Source organism: Nomascus leucogenys, chromosome 24 (assembly GCF_006542625.1).
Source record: "Nomascus leucogenys isolate Asia chromosome 24, Asia_NLE_v1, whole genome shotgun sequence".
In the NCBI taxonomy this organism is placed as follows: domain Eukaryota; kingdom Metazoa; phylum Chordata; class Mammalia; order Primates; family Hylobatidae; genus Nomascus; species Nomascus leucogenys.
In genome coordinates this window covers 1,497,105-1,516,562 of record NC_044404.1, presented here as the reverse complement: position 1 = coordinate 1,516,562, position 19,458 = coordinate 1,497,105, and the positions used below count along the sequence as shown (strand labels likewise).

At 45.3% G+C, this 19,458-nt stretch overlaps 2 protein-coding genes across 5 annotated transcripts in view; both read left to right on the top strand.

The window, feature by feature from the left end:
• NIPA1 (NIPA magnesium transporter 1) overlaps positions 1 to 7,182 on the top strand; it is a 45,945-nt gene extending 38,763 nt beyond the window's left edge. Inside the window, exon 5 of the mRNA XM_003267022.4 lies at positions 1,115 to 7,182. Within this exon, the coding sequence (XP_003267070.1) occupies positions 1,115 to 1,626 (512 nt within the window). The 3' untranslated portion in view covers positions 1,627 to 7,182. The remainder of the gene's footprint in view (positions 1 to 1,114) is intronic.
• Positions 7,183 to 16,916: 9,734 nt separating this feature from the next.
• The window catches only part of NIPA2 (NIPA magnesium transporter 2), a 27,496-nt gene continuing 24,954 nt past the window's right edge, over positions 16,917 to 19,458 (top strand). For 2 of the 4 annotated variants that reach the window (XM_030805341.1, XM_030805340.1), the window contains exons 1-2: positions 16,917 to 17,197; positions 17,933 to 18,068. The gene's annotated coding sequence lies outside the window, so the exon portion shown is untranslated. The remainder of the gene's footprint in view (positions 17,198 to 17,932; positions 18,069 to 19,458) is intronic. The other 2 variants (XM_030805338.1, XM_030805342.1) reach the window with 2 other exon arrangements.

Here is a 19,458-nt window from a genome sequence, read left to right as displayed (position 1 = left end):
GAGGCTGAGGCAGGTGGATCACGAGGTCAGGAGATCAAGACCATCCTGGCTAACACGGCGAAACCCTGTCTCTACTAAAAATAAAAAAAATTAGCCGGGCGTAGTGGCGGGCGCCTGTAGTCCCAGCTACTTGGGAGGCTGAGGCAGGAGAATGGTGTGAACCTGGGAGGCAGAGCTTGCAGTGAGCCGAGATTGCACCACTGCACTCCAGCCTGGGCGACAGAGCAAGACTCCGTCTCAAAAAAAAAAAAAAAAAAAAAAACGGTTCTGATAGAGGACCATGTAAACATTTAGGAGCTGTAAATGGTTTGTTTGTTTTTTTTGAGACGGACTCTTGCTCTGTCTCCCAGGCTGGAGTGCAGTGGTGTGATCTCGGCTCACTGCAACCTCTGCCTCCTGGGTTCAAGGGATTCTCCTGCCTCAGCCTCCTGAGTAGCTGGGATTCCTGGTGCATGCCACCACGCCCGGCTAATTTTTTGTGTTTTTAGTAGAGAACAGGGTTTCACCGAGTTAGCCAGGATGGTCTCGATCTCCTGACCTCCTCCTGATCCGCCCACCTCAGCCTCCCAAAGTGCTGGGATTACAGGTGTGAGCCACTGTGCCCGGCTGTAAATTTTTTTTTTTTTTTTTTGAGATGGAGTCTGCTCTTTCACCCAGGCTGGAGTGCAGTGGTGCGATCTCGGCTCACTGCGACCTCTACCCGCTAGGTTCAAGTGATTCTCCTGCCTCAGCCTCCTGAGTAGCTGGGATTACAGGCACGCTGTAATTTTTGTACTTTTAGTAGAGACGGGGTTTCACCATCTTGGCCAGGCTGGTTTTGAACTCCTGAGCTCATGATCCACCCGCCTTGGCCCCCCAAAGTGCTGGGATTACAGGCGTGAGCCACCGCGTCTGGCTAACCCGGCTGTAAATGTTTTAACAGTGAAAATGATGGGAGTAATTTTGTGGAATGAAATCAGTGGGTCTGGTAAATTCAAGCCAGAGCCTGCATGCCCCCCAGGGCTGTGCCGCAGTAGAGGCGGGTGGCGGGTGGGGGCCTGGGTGCTGCCCCAGTCCACCTCCTGGGTTGCGGCTGCTAGGCGGCGGCTCTGGGTGACTGCTGTCTGTGTTCCAGTGTTTGTGGGCTACCTGTGCATCGTGCTGCTCATGCTGCTGCTGCTCATCTTCTGGATCGCGCCAGCCCATGGGCCCACCAACATCATGGTCTACATCAGTATCTGCTCCTTGCTGGGCAGTTTCACCGTGCCTTCCACCAAGGGCATCGGGCTGGCGGCCCAAGACATCTTGCATAACAACCCGTCCAGTCAGAGAGCCCTCTGCCTGTGCCTGGTGCTCCTGGCCGTGCTCGGCTGCAGCATCATCGTCCAGTTCAGGTACATCAACAAGGCGCTGGAGTGCTTCGACTCCTCGGTGTTTGGGGCCATCTACTACGTCGTGTTTACCACGCTGGTCCTGCTGGCCTCAGCCATCCTCTTCCGGGAGTGGAGCAACGTGGGTCTGGTGGACTTCTTGGGGATGGCCTGTGGATTCACGACCGTCTCCGTGGGGATTGTCCTTATACAGGTGTTCAAAGAGTTCAATTTCAACCTTGGGGAGATGAACAAATCTAATGTGAAAACAGACTAGATTGCGATAGGAGCTTGGATGGTTCGAGGAACAGGCATTGGAGGTGGTTTCTGGCCCTAATTGGATGTGAAGTAGAAGAGGTCCTCGATCGTGGTGTTAGAATTGACTGGATAGTAACAGGTGGTCTGGTGGACAGTGGGGAGCATGGCTCAGCACCAGAGCAGAGGCCCAGCCAGCCCTCTGCAGCCCAAAGGTGCCCAACGGTTGCGTGGCACCATCTCTCTCTGATGAGACGAATCTCATTTTCATTTCCATTAACCTGGAAGCTTTCATGAATATTCTCTTCTTTTAAAACATTTTAACATTATTTAAACAGAAAAAGATGGGCTCTTTCTGGTTAGTTGTTACAGGATAGCGGAGATATTTTTACTTAGATTACTGTGGAAATGAGAGATTGTTGTCTTGAACTCTGGCACTGTACAGTGAATGTGTCTGTAGTTGTGTTAGTTTGCATTAAGCATGTATAACATTCAAGTATGTCATCCAAATAAGAGGCATATACATTAAATTGTTTTTAATCCTCTGACAAGTTGACTCTTCGACCCCCACCCCCACCCAAGACATTTTAATAGTAAATAGAGAGAGAGAGAAGAGTTAATGAACATGAGGTAGTGTTCCACTGGCAGGATGAATTTTCAATAGCTCAAATCAATTTCAGTGCCTTTATCACTTGAATTATTAACTTAATTTAACTCTTACTGTGTATATGTTCTTAGATTAGAATAATGCAACTTCCTCGAGTATGCTTTAATATTTCGATATTCAAGTTACAAATGTATAAGGCAGTTAGAAATAATACAGTCACATGTCACTTAATGATGGGGAAACATTCTGAGAAATGCATTGTAAGGTGACTTTATTGTGTGAACATCATGAGTGCACTTACACAAACCTAGATGGGACACCTATGACCCACCCAGGCCAGATGGTACAGCCTGTTGCTCCTGGGCCACACACCCGTACAGCATGTGACTGCACTGAATATCGCAGGCAGTTGTAACACAGTGGTGAGTATTTGTGTTTCCAAACATGGGGAAGGTACAGTAAAACTGTGGTATTATAATCTTATGGGACCATCGTCATGTAAGTGGTGTGTCTTTGACAGAAACATGGTTACGTGGTTCATGACTGTATATTCACTGGAAGATAGTCAAGACTAAAGACACACTAGAGCAAATTGACCCGTTTAACATGTGATTATTGCCAATTAAAGACAGTTGATTTAAGTAGCATGAGGTATTATTTTATTTGTATTCAATCTGTGTACCTGGGATCCAGTATCAAATATATCCACATTCTTTATCAGCAAGCATTTATGGCCATTCAGAAGAAATTAATTAGGTAACTTGATAATAAGGCTAAGTGGGAGAGTACCTGTTCAATAGCTCATATATCGAGTGCCCTGTCACACAGGAACAAGTTAAAGGACACAATTGAGATTAGGCTAGCTTCTACAAATTGTAACACACAGTTTTCAAAAGATTTTCTAACAAAAAGCCAATGAATGTAGCCATCTCCTTGTTGTTTGCAATAGCAGAGCATCCTAGAGTTCCTCAGCTAACCTCTCATTATGTGTCTTAAATGCAAAAGAGCCATGAATTATGCCAGTATTTGAATCAAAGAGGTCATTCTCTGTCTATAGTGTTCCCATCCATGTGTTCCAAATGGGAGCAAAGCATGAAGTGATGCACATATTTCACCACGGTATCATGTACTTCATGGCCAGTGTTTTATCTCAGCAGGGAACTATGCCAAGTTGAAAGATGGAGTTGGGTAAAGCAGATTAGGTGAAGTAGAACATAAAATTGAATAGTGCCCAATTAAAGTTCCTCAGTAAGAAGAAAATGTGTTTTTGTAGGCAAAAAGAACATTTCTAAAGTCTCAAGGAATAGCTTCCTAAAGTGTTGAGTGAAGAGGCTAAATAAAACGAGACTAGTTTAATATATAGAGAAAAATACCTTTATGAAGTAAAAGTGTACGTGATGATCATGGGTTGTCAGTGATTTGTGAACTGAGAGCAGCAACAACATTATTTTTAAAAAATTTTAAATCCTCTCTTAATGGATGGTTAACAAATGCTCAAAGTCCATTACTCTTTTTATTGGCTCTTGCAGGTTTTGTTTTTTTTATCATCAGTGCTTTTAGGAATGCAGGCCTTAACTTACTGAACTGAGCTTTCTGAAAACGTAATGTAGCAGTATCAATATACTTTTAGGCATAAAAATAGTTTCCTAGGTAAGGGATGTGAGATATTCAAAGAATACATGTGGCTAACAAGTGTAATGAGAAAGTTCATGTGTCACATGAAAATGATCAAGTTTGTGTTGCTACAGCTTTCATGGGAAATTTAGTTTAAAGGCAGCTCTTGGTGTACCTTAGTATATTTTAATCCACAATTACACCATTGATACTGAGAGGTGATACCCAATGATCTTCTCTATAATATTCTTAGAGTAGAACAAAATCTCAAAAGTATTAATAGCTCTTCTACCCTTGAAGGTGACTGATCCTGGGACAGTTAGAATCTTTCAGGTTTACCTCTGTTCAGCAGATACTTCACTAGGATACATAGCTTTCCTTCCAGTGAAACCAAGTTCATATCATCCATTGTTTTTCAAGCACGTGACACTAGCTTCAAAGTAAATGACGTGACCAGTGGTTGAACAGTCTAATTTTCAAATTTAATATAGAGCATATAACTTCCGATGTAATAGTATTTATTTAAAAAATTTATGTTTTCATCATTCATTTGAAAATGAAAACAAAAGCCCCAAAGTGAGAACTTTGGGGGAGGGCCTAGAACATGGATAGATCTCTTAGTGGTCTTTCCAAAAGTACGTGTACTTGAAATATTTTCATTATCATACTATTCTTTGAAAAAAAAGATGCTTACTGTATACTTGTTTTCAAGCATCCTCTAAAATCAAAGGTTTTGATCACATTATGCAGATTTCCTCTTGATAGATACTTTAATAGGCTGTTTCTCTCCTCTTCTTGGGCAATGCCTTGTTTTCTCTTCTGAATATTTGCATTTGAAAAGATTGCTTCCTGTTCTGCTCATTGATCAAAAGTAGGGCCAATTAAGGATTCTAACTCTAACCCAGCACCACAAAGTCCCCCTGGAGCGTCTTCCCGGCTGGCAGGACCATGCCATCTCTGTGGAGAAGGTGCTGGGGAGGGAAGTCCTTCCAGTGCCACATGGAGTGAGGCCCTGCCCATGCTGGGGACTTTGGGGAAGAGTCCGGTATTCTGGTGGCCTTGCTCAGCTCTCATTGAGATCTTTTCCTACCAGAATGTTAGTGAAATATACTTCGCAGCTCTTTGTTCAGCAATAAGGAATATTCTTTCAATTCCTGCTCTTCAAGCCAATTTATTACACCCAGTTGTCTTTCCAGAAGTTCATCCCAGCGGTAATATGTTGGTGTTTGTTCTTCTTTGGATTTCACATCTGTTTTCTGGTAGAAGTGAGCACTGTTCACTTGTGCAGTCGTCTTATTTTCCTTCTTCCTAGATGACTCAGCTCTTTGTAAATGTTGTGCTCAACTTCTAGGGGCCAGCTCTAGACTTTGGAGATGCAGTGTCTCCCAGGTGTGCACAGACACCTGGTCCGTGGAAACAGGTGTGATGGGCACAGGCTGCTGCCCTTCTGTCTGGTCGGGGTTTCCTTTTTTTCAAGCTGCTCAGCTAACCCAGAAGAGGGGAGAGAGTGCTCCGGTGGTTCCCAGAGCCCCTCCCATCGCACCGCTCCGACCTGACACCTGCTCAATCCTGACTTAGGCTTCCTGCCACCAAGCAGGAAACTAGAAAGAGAACATTTCAGTGTAAGGTCTGTTCCCGATGGCATGGATTAGCTTCCTTCCGTGTTCTGAAGTTGTCCTTTTCATGGTGTCTGACACCAGGGGCGTTGTTCATCCATCAGGCGGGATTGGATGGAGTCTTGGTGTTTTGCCTTCTCAGGGACCAAAAATGTATCATTGACTCCTTAACAGTGACCTTCCTCCCGAGGACATATCCGTGTTCATTTTTCATAGGTTTCTCATATTCATAGGTAGATTCTGTTAATGTGAGTTGGAAAGAAAAGACCAATTTGTACACCAGTCACACCACAAGACAGTTTATCATATGAAATACCTCAATTTTTTGTATTCCTCATTTCCACCTCACAGTTGTACTGGTGATGAATTTTAAGGGTCTGTCCTTTAGCTTATAGGTGATGTTTCACATCTGGCCAGATTCTTATACCTCCATTGTATACTTGAAAAGGTTCAGAATTACAGGAACAGCAGTGAGAATTTGGCCCACTACCACGACTCATTTGTTTCATTCACATTCCTCACGTGCAACAACATAATTATATTTTAAGAAAATGTAACTTTGTTACATAAAAATATGTTGTCTAGTAAAAAGTTGATATTCAGTAGGACAAGGATCATGTAAATAAACATCTATTTCACATGTACCCAAAAGCATTTAAAAAGCAGAATCCAGGGCCCAGAGCATGAGCCAGGGAGGAGGATGTTTTTCTTCTTTTCTCTATTTTTCCCTAAATCGTGCAAACATAGGTGAGTCTCTTAACCTTTCTGTGCCTCAGTTTTTCTACCTCTAAAGGGGTGGGATGGTTCTTCAAATTGTTTCTAGAACACCGGCACTTTCAGCAGTGTTCTGGTGGCCTGAGATGAGAGCACCGTGTTCAGAAGTGCCTGGGAGTGGCACAGTGGAAACTCTGCTTGCACGGACCATGGCGTCTTCTCAGGAACATGCTGTAGAACACACAGCCTCATGCGCTGAGAAAGCAAAGGAAGTGCTGGGTGTAAAGTTTGCATGATTCCATGAAGCTTTAGTTTTCCTTTTTTTGTTTTAAAAGAAAGGGTTTTATATGTTCTATTGTAAAATATGGAAATTAAACAGGGACTTAAGAAAGCCGCACAGAAAGATCACCTTCTGATGGTGTGATGGGCTCCTGACATTCGGCCGAGGTCTGTATTCTGAAAAAGATTTAATGGCCTGTGAAACACTTGGATTCTGTTGCACTGGATTTGTAATAAATGACGCTGAACTTCCTGCTTCCAGGCAGCTCAACCCTGATGCCGAACTGACACCAGGCGAATGTCAGGGCTCCCAAACCACTAGTGCCAAAGGGTCATGTTGAAAAGTTCAGAATATTTGTCAGAATATAATAATTGCCCCCCACCTTAGTACTTTTGCACTTTACAGAAATTTAGATACTGTTTTTCAGTGGCTTGAGTGTTTTGCCTTTTCAAAGGATAACTTATTTTCTTGAAAATGGAACATAATCATGAAAGAGAGGAAGAAGATGTAAAAAATGTCAAATGTTGATTGGTTGTGTAAAAGTTTTGTCATAGACATGTATTGGGGAGCTTCCAATTAGCATACATAGACACGTGTCAGTGGCTAAGACCTGCTTATATTTTGCTTTATAGATGTAGTCATAGCATGTTGTTATTGCCTCATGTAAATAAAAAGGCTATTAAGTTTTCCAGTAATATTTATTAATCTGTATGTGTTTTAAAATAAAATAACTTATTTCTAGCTGAACATTTGTTGATTTTTTTTTTCCCTTTACTTGAAATGCTCATGTAGTCTCAGGTTCCAGATCATCCCAGTTCCTCACATTTTTCCTATTCTCTTTTTAGAAATGAGTAGCCTAGGCTGGGTGCAGTGGCTCATGCCTGTAATCACAGCACTTTAGGGGGCCGAGGCGGGTGGAACACTTGAGGCCAGGAGTATTTGAGACTAGCCTGGTCAACATGGTAAAACCCCGTCTCTACTAAAAAATACAAAAATTAGACAGGCATTGTGGTGCACACCTGTAGTCCCAGCTACTCAGCAGGCTGAAGCAGGAGAATCACTTGAACTTGGGAGGTAGAGGTTGCAGTGACCGAGATCACAACAGTGCACTCCAGCCTGGACAGCAGAGCAAGACTCCATCTCAAAAAAAAAGAAAAATGACTAGCCTCTAGATCTCTGTAACAATGTAGAAAATGTCTACCTGTGGGCCAGGTGTGGTGGCTCATGCCTGTAATCCCAGCGCTTTGGGAGGCTGAGGTGGGTGGATCACCTGAGGTCGGGAGTTTGAGAGTAGCCTGACCAACATGGAGAAACCCTGTCTCTGCTAAAAATACAAAATTAGCCAGGGGTGGTGGCACATGCCTGTAATCACAGCTACTCAGGAGGCCGAGGCAGGTGAATCACTTGAACCCGAGAGGCAGAGGTTGCAGTGAGCCGAGATCACACCATTGCACTCCAGCCTGGGCAACAAGAGCAAAACTTCATCTCAAAAACAAAACAAAACAAAACAGAAAAGGCCAGGTGCGGTGGCTCATGCCTGTAATCCCAGCACTTTGGGAGGCCAAGGCAGGCAGGTCACGAGGTCAGGAATTCCAGACCAGCCTGGCCAACATGGTGAAACCCCGTCTCTACTAAAAATACAAAAATTATCTGGGCGTGGTGGTGTATGCCTGTAATCCCAGGTACTCTGGAGGCTGAGGCGGGAGAATCACTTAAACCCAGGAGGTGGAGGTTGCAGCGAGCCGAGATTGTGCCACTGCACTCTAGCCTGGACGACAAGAGTGAAACTCCGTCTTGGAAAAAAAGAAAAAGAAAATGTCTACCTGTTCATCTACCTTAGGGAGCAAATCCATGATGTATGCAGAAATTCCCTATCCTGTGACTATCTCTTGATCCAATGAAGTGATAGTATTAAATAAAACCAGCTCTATTTTAATATGTTAGTAACTTTGACATGTTTTTGAGTTGTGTAACATCATTTTACATTTTTAGCCTGTAGAAAATGAGACAATCAGAACACATTTTCATACTTCAAGCATCATTAGAAATCTTGTTGCTAATCTTCTTTAGTGTCCTATAATTTTCTTTGTTTTGGTTTTTTTTTTTTTTTTGAGAGAAAAGGTCTCACTCTCTTACAGTCATAGCTCACTGCAGCCTCGAACTGCTAGGCTCAAGCGACCCTCCTGTGTCAGCCTCCGTAGTAGCTAGGACTACAGGCCTGTGCCTCCACACCTGGGTAATTTGTAAATTTTTTTGCAGAGATAAGGTCTAGTTATGTTGCTCAGACTGGTGTCCTATAAGTTATTTTATCAAATGAGAAAAAATGAGTAAGATTTTTTTCTTAGTGTCTATCCCAAAAGATTTAATTATTCACATTTTGATCAAAGTATACTTATACAGAAATCAAGAACAAACATTTTATGAAATCACCAAATGCATCTATGGATAACTCCAGATAGGTTTTCGGGGCTGTGAAGTGTATTAATGCCAAATTCTGCTGTCATTGAACGAAAGCTTGCATTGGTTGGTTACTACTATAGAGTAGTTTGTGCTAGCTGCTAGCCAAGCCTTCCCTGCAAGGGACTTGTCCTAGAATTTCTGTGTTGCTTAGTTACATCCATCCCATCCATCTGATGACCATTCATTTTGACATCGTCAGCATGTTTGTTGTAGTATTAGTCACACTTACTTGTTCACCATTAGTTTGAACCTCACATGATAGTTTTAAAAAGGTTTTTAGTTGGAGAGGTGAGACACAGACAAGAAACAGATATAAAAGATCTAGGTACCTCTGTGGCCAGGCACGGTGGCTCACGCCTGTAATCCCAGCACTTTGGGAGGCCAAGGCAGGCGGATTACCTGAGGTCAGGGGTTCGAGACCAGCCTGGCCAACATGGAGAAACCCCCGTCTCTACTAAAAATACATAATTAGCAGAGCGTGTTGGTGCATGTCTGTAATCCCAGCTATTGTGGAGGCTGAGGCAGGAGAATTGCTTGAACCCAGGAGGCGGAGGTTGCGGTGAGCTGAGATCGCACCTTTGCACTCCAGCCTGGACAACAAGAGCGAAACTCCGTCTTAAAAAAAAAAAAAAAAAAGATCAAAGATCTAGGTACCTCTCTATTACCAGTCCAAAGAGGACAGGATTCATTCCAGCCGAGCACATGAGAAAGAGGAGTGGAACTGGATGGTGGCGAGCAGGACAGCGGTGGTACTGACCAAGTAACAAACACAATGAGTCTGTGAAAATCACTGAGATGATGGACCAGAGGGTGGAGAGAAGTTCAGACCAGGTTGCTTATCTATAACACTGAATCTGTTTTATTTTTGACAGACATTTGGGGGATCCCAGCATCTTCTCCTTCCCTTAATTTGGCATACTTACTGTGTTAGCTTTTTCTTACGGCTCTTCACAAGTTACATACCTTGTAGCTTAAAACAACACACGTGTATCATCTTACAATTCTGGAGGTTAAAAGTTCCACATAAGCTTTGCTGGGCTAAAATCAAGGTGCAGACAGGATTACGTCCCTCTGGAAGCTCCTGGGAAGAGTCTCATCCCTGCTCTTTCAGTTTCTAGAGGCCGCCTTTGTATCTTGCCTCATGGCTCCTTCCTCCATCTTTGAAGCCAGCAATGTCACCACTCTCATCACTCATCCATCATCATAGCTTACTCTCTGATTCTGACACTCCTGTCAGCCTCTTGGAAGGACCTTCATGACTGCTTTGGGCCCACATGGACAATCCAGGGTCAGCTCCCTCTCTCAAGATCCTTAGTTGCCTCTGCAGAGCCCCTTTTGCCATGTAAGGTGGCACAGTCACAAGTTTCAAGGTGAGGATGTGGATATCTTTGGGCATTCTGCTTACCACATCCACTTACCATTTTACCAAGTGAGGCAGTTCATAAAAGCCAACTCCTGGCTTTTAATCACTATCCTACTGTTCTACCTCAATTCACCTTGAGTTATTCCTATATTTTTCAGAAAGTTTCTCCCTGCTCACTCCCAACAAATGTTTTGGAAAGTGCCCTACTACATTTGTAGGTCATCGATGGCCTTGAATAAACTAAATAATATTAATTGAAAAGTATTCATATAATAGAAATGCTTTAAAATGGCGGGGAATTATCGGGGAACCTGCCCCGATAGTCACTTAGGTTCTTTTCTATTTTCCCTAAGCGTTGGCCGGTTTGAGAAATAAAGGGACAGAGTACAAAAGAGAGAAATTTTAAAGCTGGGCACCCGGGGGAGACATCACATGTCGGTAGGTTCCGTGATGCCCCCCAAGCCACAAAACCAGCAAGTTATTATTAGGGATTTTCAAAAGGGGAGGGAGTGTGCAAATAGGTGTGGGTCACAAACATCAAGTACTTTACAAGGTAATAGAATATCACAAGGCAAATGGAGGCAGGGTGAGATCACAGGACCATAGGACGAGGTGAAATTAAAATTGCTAATGAAGTTTCAGGCACCGTTGTCACTGATAACATCATATCAGGAGACAGGGTTTTAAGAGCAACTGGTCTGACCAAAAAAATTTTTTTTTGAGGTTTGCAATTTTATTAAGAAAACAAAACTTCAACCTATACAAAAAGGAAAGAGCTTCCGTTCCAGCAGGCGGCACCGTGGTGGGAGCAGCAGCTAAGTCTGCGGGACACCGAGCTGCTCGGGCCTGCCCTGCACCCCCTGCACCTCCAGCCCGGCCAAAATTTATTAGGCAGGAATTTCTTCTTCCTAATAAGCCTGTGAGCACTATGGGAGACTGGGGTCTATTTCACCCCACAGTCTACAGACCATAAAGGACGGCCACACCCAGGGGTCCAGTTCAGAGACCCACCCCCAGGTGCGTATTCTCTTTCCCAGGGATGTTCCTTGCTGAGAAAAAGAATTCAGCAATATTTCTCCCATTTGCTTTTGAAAGAAGAGAAATATGGTTCTGTTCCGCTCAGCTCACCTGTGGTCAGAGTTTAAGGTTATCTCTCTTATTCCCTGAACAATTGCTGTTATCCTGCTCTTTTTTCAAGGTACCCAGATTTCATATTGTTCAAACACACATGCTCTACAATTTGTGCAGTTAGCGCAATTATCACATGGTCCTGAGGCGACATACATCCTCCTTGGCTTACGAGATGACACGATTAAGAGATTAAAATAAAGACAGGCATAGGAAATCACAAGGGTATTGATTGGGGAAGTGATAAGTGTCCATGAAATCTTCACAATTTATGTTTAGAGAATGCAGTAAAGACAGGCGTAAGAAATTATAAAAGTATTAATTTGGGGAACTAATAAATGTCCATGAAATCTTCACAATCCATGTTTTTCTGCCATGGCTTCATTCAGTCCCTCCATTTGGGGTCCCTGACTTCCCACAACAGGGAATGCCACTGTTCATTTTGGAAGGACAAAGGGCAATTTTAACTAGTGATAGGGGGTTGAGGTAAAGAAAAAATGATCATCTGCTTTGCTGTTTTGATGCTTCTGTTGTAACAAAACCAAAACATACAAGAGTAATTTGGGAACAATTTATACATAAGAAAACTATTTGATTTCCTAATACATGATTTTTAAAAATACTGTTTTAAAGCTGTTGAAGTCTTGTCATTGTTACAGAAGCACAGGCCAGACTTCTTGCTTCTGTGCTTCTGTAACAATGACAAGATTTCAACAGCTTTATTGGGGTATAATTGACATATAATAAACTGCACATATATAAAATGTGTGATTTGGGGCCGGGCGCGGTGGCTCACGCTTGTAATCCCAGAGCTTTGGGAGGCCGAGGCAGGCAGATCACGAGGTCAGGAGATCGAGACCACGGTGAAACCCCGTCTCTACTAAAAATACAAAAAAATTAGCCGGGCGTGGTGGCGGGCGCCTGTAGTCCCAGCTACTCAGAGAGGCTGAGGCAGGAGAATTGCTTGAACCCGGGAGGCGGAGCTTGCAGCGAGCCGAGATTGCGCCACTGCACTCCAGCCTGGGCGACAGAGCAAGACTCCGTCTCAAAAAAAAAATAAAAAAAAATAAAAAAATAAAAATAAAAATAAAAAAAAATAAAATGTGTGATTTGGTAAGTTTTGACAAGTGTCTTATGATGAAAACATTGCCATAAACAAAACACTGAACATCCCCATCACACCAAAGTTTCTTTTTGACCCACTGCAATCCCTTCACCCTCCTTGCCTCCTCTACTCCTAGGGACCCATTTATCTGCTTTCTGTCACTATACATGGGCTTCCATTTCCTAGGCTTTTATATAAATGTGATCATTGAGTACACACTGTTTTTTGGTCTGCTTGTTTCACTTACATCATTATTTTGAGACTCAGCTATGTTAAGGCATGTATCAGTAGTTCATTCCTCCACCTTTTTTTTTTTTTGAGGCTTTTTTTTTTAGGAGTTTTGCTCTTGTCGCCCAGACTGGAGTGCAATGGTGCGATCTCAGCTCACTGCAAGCTCCGCCTCCTGGGTTCCCGCCGTTCTCCTGTCTCAGCCTCCTGAGTAACTGCTACTACAGGCACCCGCCACCACGCCCAGCTAATTTTTGTATTTTTAGTAAAGACGGGGTTTCACCGTGTTAGCTGGGATGGTCTCAATCTCCTGACCTTGTGATCCGCCCGTCTCGGCCTCCCAAAGTGCGGGGATTACAGGTGTGAGCCACCGTGCTCGGCCTGCAAGTATTTTTATGGATACATTTCTGTTGAGTAAATACTCAGGAGTAGAACTGCCAGGTCATTTGGTCGGTGTATGTTTAACTTTTTAAGAAACTGTCAACCAATTTTCCAAGGAAATTGTCCCATTTTACAATTCCACCAGTAGTGTATGAGAAGGAGTTAGAGTTTTAAAACTTTAAAAATATCTCATGACAACTGCTTGAACACTCAGAGTATACAAGATGTACAACATCATGGGCTGGAGAAGTGATGTGGGCATGTAAGAAGTCTGCAGCATATTAGCAAGGTATATATACACTTATAAAGACAATGCACTGTGCAGTGTGGGAGGAGGTGTCTGGTGGGAGGTCCAGATAATGACAGAAAGCTGATTAGATGAGGCGGAGCTCCAGCTGGCAGAAAGGAGTGACAAGCAAATTCATTCGTTAGGTTAAATTAACATATCGACACCTAAGTATTCCTGTTCATATGAACAAACCAGTACTGTATTACTCATCTGCCTCCTAGAGCAGCAGTTCCCAACCCTTTTGGTACCAAGGACTGGTTTCGTAGAAGACAATTTTTCCACAGACGTTGGGGAAGAGGGGGGCGCAGAGGATGTTTTCGGGATGAAAGTGTCCCACCTCAGATCATCAGGCATTATTTAGATTCTCATAAGGAGCGTGCAACCTAGATCCCTCAGATGCACAGTTCACAATAGGGTTCACACTCCTATGAGAATCTACTGCTTCCACTGATCTGAGGAGGAAGCTGATGGGAGGAGGAGCTCTGGCTGCAATGTGAACAATGGGGAGTGACTGTAAACACAGATGAAGCTTCACTTGCTTGCCTGCCTTTCACTTCCTGTTGTGGCCCAGTTCCTAACAGGCCACGGCCCCATACTGGTCTGCTGCCCAGGGGGTTGGGGACGTCTGTCCTAGAGGTATTTGTCGGCATCTGTATCAGTTAGTTATTGCTACATACCAATCTACCCCAAAATAAGTGGCTAAGACAATAGTAATTTATTGTTCCTCATGTGTTTATGGGTTAATGGGGCAGTTTTGCTGACTTGCCCCACCTTGGCTCAGTGGCTGGTCTCAATGCTGGTCAGCCAGCATTTACCTGGGTGGCTTTGCTGCTTGCCTTGCCCCACGTGGTCCCCTCCTCCAGTAGGCTAGTCCAGGCATCATAATTTAGGCTGGAACTGCCACATGTTCTTGGCCAAAGCCCAAGGCCAGTACAGATTCAGGAAATAGAGTGGAGCTGCAAAGTCACCGCGAAATGTGTGGGAAATTGGAGCCATTTTTCATCAATCTACCATATCACCTGAGACCAACTTGTCAACCATCTTTCAATATTCAATGGAATTCCTTATCTGACCGTGTCATCTAGCCAAAACATGGCTGAGACCAAAGAAAGTAATAGATCCTCTAAGCCAGTTCTAAGATGCAAGTAATAAGTCCCCTGAGTCAGTTTTAAGATGATTGCTAGGTTCATGGCAGATTGAAAGCTTTAAAATTAGAAGCTGCATAGTGACCTAGACCAAAACCAGAGTGGTCAGGGGCTGTGTATACAGTCTAGAACACAACAGTCCAATAGGATTAGAGCCTGAAAAGGACAAATGATAATTTGGTGTTTTGTTTCAATAAGTGCATAATTCATTTTATAAAGATCCTCACCCCACATGATTTGAATTTCATATAATACTGTTTTTGTGTCTAGTCACAACCTGGAACAACATTCCTAAGGGACTCTACACCTGCAACCAAGGAATCATTGATTTACTAGGAGGTCTCAATCTAGCTGGCTACTCTTTGCTTCTTACAAATGAGCTCTGTCTTTGACTACTTCTGCAGAAACCACGTTGGCGGATCCCAAGGAATTTCTCCTTTCCAGGAGGAGCCAAGGCAGGATAGCCTAACAGTTGGTTTCCTATACATCTCATGAAAAATAAATCTGCGCTTTGCGACGCTGAGGCGGGTGAATCACGAGGTCAAGAGATCGAGACCATCATGGCCAACATGGTGAAACCCTGTCTCTACTAAAAATGCAAAAATTGGCCGGGCGCGGTGGCTCACGCCTGTAATCCCAGCACTTTGGGAGGCCAAGGCGGGCGGATCATGAGGTCAGGAGTTCGAAACCAGCCTGGCCAACATGGTGAAACCCCCGTCTCCACTAAAAAATACAAAAATTAGCTGGGCGTGGTGGTGCGCACCCGTAATCCCAGCTACTGGGGAGGCTGAGGCAGGAGAATGGCTTCATTGAACCAAGGATGCAGAGGTTGCAGTAAGCCGAGATCGTGTCACTGCGCTCCAGCCTGGGTGACAAGCAAGACTCCATCTCAAAAAAAAAAAAAAAAAAAAAAAAAAAAAAATTAGCCGGGTGTGGTGGCGCACGCCTACAGTCCCAGCTATTCGGGAGGCTGAGGCAGGAGAATCCCTTGAACCGGGGAGGCAGAGTTTGCAGTGAGCCGAGATCGTGCCACTGCACTCCAGTCTGGCGACAGAGCGAGACTCTGTCTCGAAATCAATCAATCAATTAATCATTCAATCAATCTGTTCTCAGTGTCTCGAGGCAGGCTTTCACCAAACCTCAACCTCGCATCTATTCCGGGACCCGGTCAATAAGGAAGGGTCCAGAGGTGGTCGAACTACCACAGCTATTTCGGCTCCGCCCCGTCCCGCCCTCAGCTTTGGACCGACCCTTTCCCCCGCCTCTTGCCCTTTTTGGAGCACCGTTCCCCTATGGCATCGCCCGGGGACACCAATTAAATGCAGCTTCACACTGTGACCGCCCCTGGGAACCCTCATTTTATTTTATTTAATTAATTTATTTATTTTTGAGACGGAGTCTCGCTCTGTCGCCCAGGCTGGAGTGCAGTGGCTGATCTCGGCTCACTGCAACCTCCGCCTCCCGGGTTCAAGCGATTCCCCTGCCTCAGCCTCTGGAGTAGCTGAGATTACAGGCGCGCACCAACACGCCCAACTAATTTTTGTATTTTTAGTAGAGATGCGGTTTCCCCATGTTGGTCACGTTGGTCTCGAACTCCTGACCTCGTGATCCGCCCGCCTCGGCCTCCCAAAGTGCTGGGATTACAGGTGTTAGCCACCCCGCCCGGAAGGAACCCTCATTTTATTTTATTTTTTTTTTTTGAGACGGAGTCTCGCTCTGTCGCCCAGGCTGGAGTGCAGTGGCGGGATCTCCGCTCACTGCAAGCTCCGCCTCCCGGGTTTGCGCCATTCACCTGCCTCAGGGTCCCGAGTAGCTGGGACTACAGGCACCCGCCACCACGCCCGGCTAATTTTTTGTATTTTCAGTAGGGGCGGGGTTTCACTGTGTTAGCCAGGATGATCTCGATCTCCTGACCTCGGGATCCGCCCGCCTCGGCCTCCCAAAGTGCTGGGATTACAGGCGTGAGCCACAGCGCCGGGCCCGGAATCCTCGTTTTAAACAAGGGCCACGCCGGAGTTTGATTTTGAACCGCCACCTAGCAGAATACTGTACTGCTTACTATCCTTCCAGCTTCGTCCCTCGCCAGGTCCGGCCTGGATCCTGCGCCCCGCCCCCGCCCCGCCCCGCCCCGCCCCGCCCCCGGCCTGCCCCGCCCCCGCCCCGCCCCGCCCCGCCCCCCCGGCCCGCCCCGCCCCGCTCCTCCCCGCCCCGTCCCGTCCCCGCCCCCGTCCCCGCCCCCGTCCCCGCCCCTGCACGCTACGCGCCCCGCCCTCCGCGCTCGGCCGACTGGAGCCTCGTAAAGGAACCGGAACCCGGCGGGAGAGAGCACCGGGCGCGGGGTGTATGTGGTGCGGGACTGCGCGTGCGCCCGAGGCGTCTTGCGTCATTTAGCCGCGCGTAGATTTTCCGGCGCCGGCCGTCGGTCCCGGCAGCGGTGGTGACGGCGGTGCGGGAGGTTGTCCTTGGCAGGTTTTCCTCGGCGCTTCTCCATGGAGGAGGCGGTGCGAACGGCTTCAGCCCCGAATGCTCGCATCTCCCACTGGACGGCGACGAAGGCGGTGGCCCTGCAAGCGCAGGACTGGGCGGCCTGTGTGGGGGTGTGAGCCGCGGTGCCCCAGGCTGCGCCGCCGAGGGGAAGCGGCGCGGCCGGCCGGCCGACTAGGGTGAGGTCGCCACTCCTTCCTTTCAGGCAAGCGGGAAGGGGCTGACTTGATGGCGAGCCAGCCCGTCTTGTGTCGGAGAAGGGTTCTTCGGGCAACTTTCCTTTCCGGGTGTTCTGAGTCGGAAGCGGTTTTCCTGGTAATCCTCAGTGAGGAAACCCACCGTGAATAGGCTTGCCGTTCCCACGGAAGCCTGGCTCGTTGGCCATGTCGGGGACGCATATTCATTAAGTTCATTAAAATAGTTTCATTTGTCTTTGTGAGTTTTAGAAGGTGGCTTCAGCTGCTGCGGGGATCATAACTGACAGTTAAACAAGCCTTAGAAGTCTGCTGTGACGTTTTGAGCCTGGCCGTTTTAATTTCCTTTTATAAAATCACGGAATCCTATTTCCCTCTCTATACAATTGCGCAAAACTGTGTGTTTACTTTTGTGTTTGTGCCTCCTTAATTTCTTTCCTAGGTTGTCAGCTCATTTAATACAGGACTGCAAGTTAAGTTCTGTTTCTAGAAATCCTGTGTATAGCCATGTGCCTGGTTAGTACTTTTTTTAGTAAGAGGAAATAGCAGAGTCGAGAGTTTCCATTCCAGTAAGCTGCCTGTCGAAGCAGTAGTTATGCTCGATTGAGTAGGTTTTATGTTGATTGGTTGGCAAAATGAGTATGAAGGCTAGTAACCAAATTTTAAAAAGTACTTAGTAACTTTAGTCTTTTGCCTACTTCTGTGTTTTCTTCTTTCTAGGCTGGAGCTACTCGGCCAGGGTTTAAGACTTTAAATGAGGATAAAGGGTGGTATTTACGAGGAAATGAGAGTGAATAAGTCATCTCTAACCTCTCCCAGCCTTTTTTTCATAAGAGAGACCATATTAAACTTACATGTAAGTTAAAATTGTAACATAACTAATATTGTTGCCTAGTTAGGGTTGGAGATTTAGGTTCTATAATATTTATAAGTACAGTACTGCTTTGAAAAATTATTAGCCAAGTGAGAGGTTGGAAAAAATTAAATCTAACTTATGTATTTAATTTTTCTGAGCGAAGGTCTTGCTCTGTCCCCAGCCTAGAGGGTTCGATCTGGGCTCACTGCAACTTCCGCCTCCCAGGCTCAAGTGGTCCTCCCACCTCAGCCTCCCCAGCAGCTGGGACCACAGACGTGCGGCACCATACCTGGCTAATTTTTGTATTTTTTTTAGAACCAGGGTTTCACCATGTTACACCGGTTGGTCTCCTAATCTTGGACTCAAGGGATCCAACCACCTTGGCCTCCAAAGTGTGGGGATTACAGGCATGAGCCACCGAGCCGGGCCTAAGCTAACTTAGATAGCAGTGGAAACCAAGTAGTAAAGATTTCGTAGAAAACTAAGAGCTCTATAGTTTTTTTTTTTTTTTGAGATGTAGTCTGGCTCTGTCACCTGGGCTGGAGTGCAGTGGCACGATCTCTACTCACTGCAACCTCCGCCTCCCGGGTTCATGCTGTTCTCCTGCCTTAGCCTCCCGAGTAGCTGGGATTACAGGCGCCGGCCACCACGCTCAGGTAATTTTTGTATTTTTAGTAGAGACGGGGTTTCACCATGTTGGCCAGGCTGGTCTCGAACTCCTGACCTCAGGTGATCCGCCTGCCTCGGCCTCCCAAAGTGCTGGGATTACAGGCGTGAGCCACCGCGCCTGACCTAAGAGGTCTAAAGTGTTAATGTAATGTGGGCAGCCTGGTGTAGAAGTAAAGTCCCTTTCTATGTGGTCCTCTGCATGTGAGTCTTTTTTACCTCTGGGAGGTTTCCTTAGCTGTAAAATGATACCTTCATCTCATTGCGTAGAAGATAAATGAGTAGAAATGATGCATGGAATAGTGCCTAGGGAGGTGCTCAGTAAGTGGTAGCTGTTGTTAGGGAGAGATAATAAAAATAATTTAACATGTTTTCAGAATGTTTCTAATAGGTAAATATGGTTTACTCATATTTAAAACATGACTTTGAATATTACTTTTTTTCATAGACGGTATAAGCTTCATTTAAACTCTGATTTATTTGATTGCTATACATTGCGATATTGAACAGAAAAGACTTCTGTAGAGAAAGGTGGGGTGGGGGTGGGAGAGGAAATGGGAGATTTAGGTCACAGGATACAAAGTAGCAGATATTCAGGATGTACAACTTGAGAACTACAGCTAATGAAATTGTATTAAAGATTTTCCTTCAGCGAGTAGATTTTAGCTGCTTTTGTCATAAAAAAGTAACTATATGAGATGATAGATACGTTGATTTGCTCTAC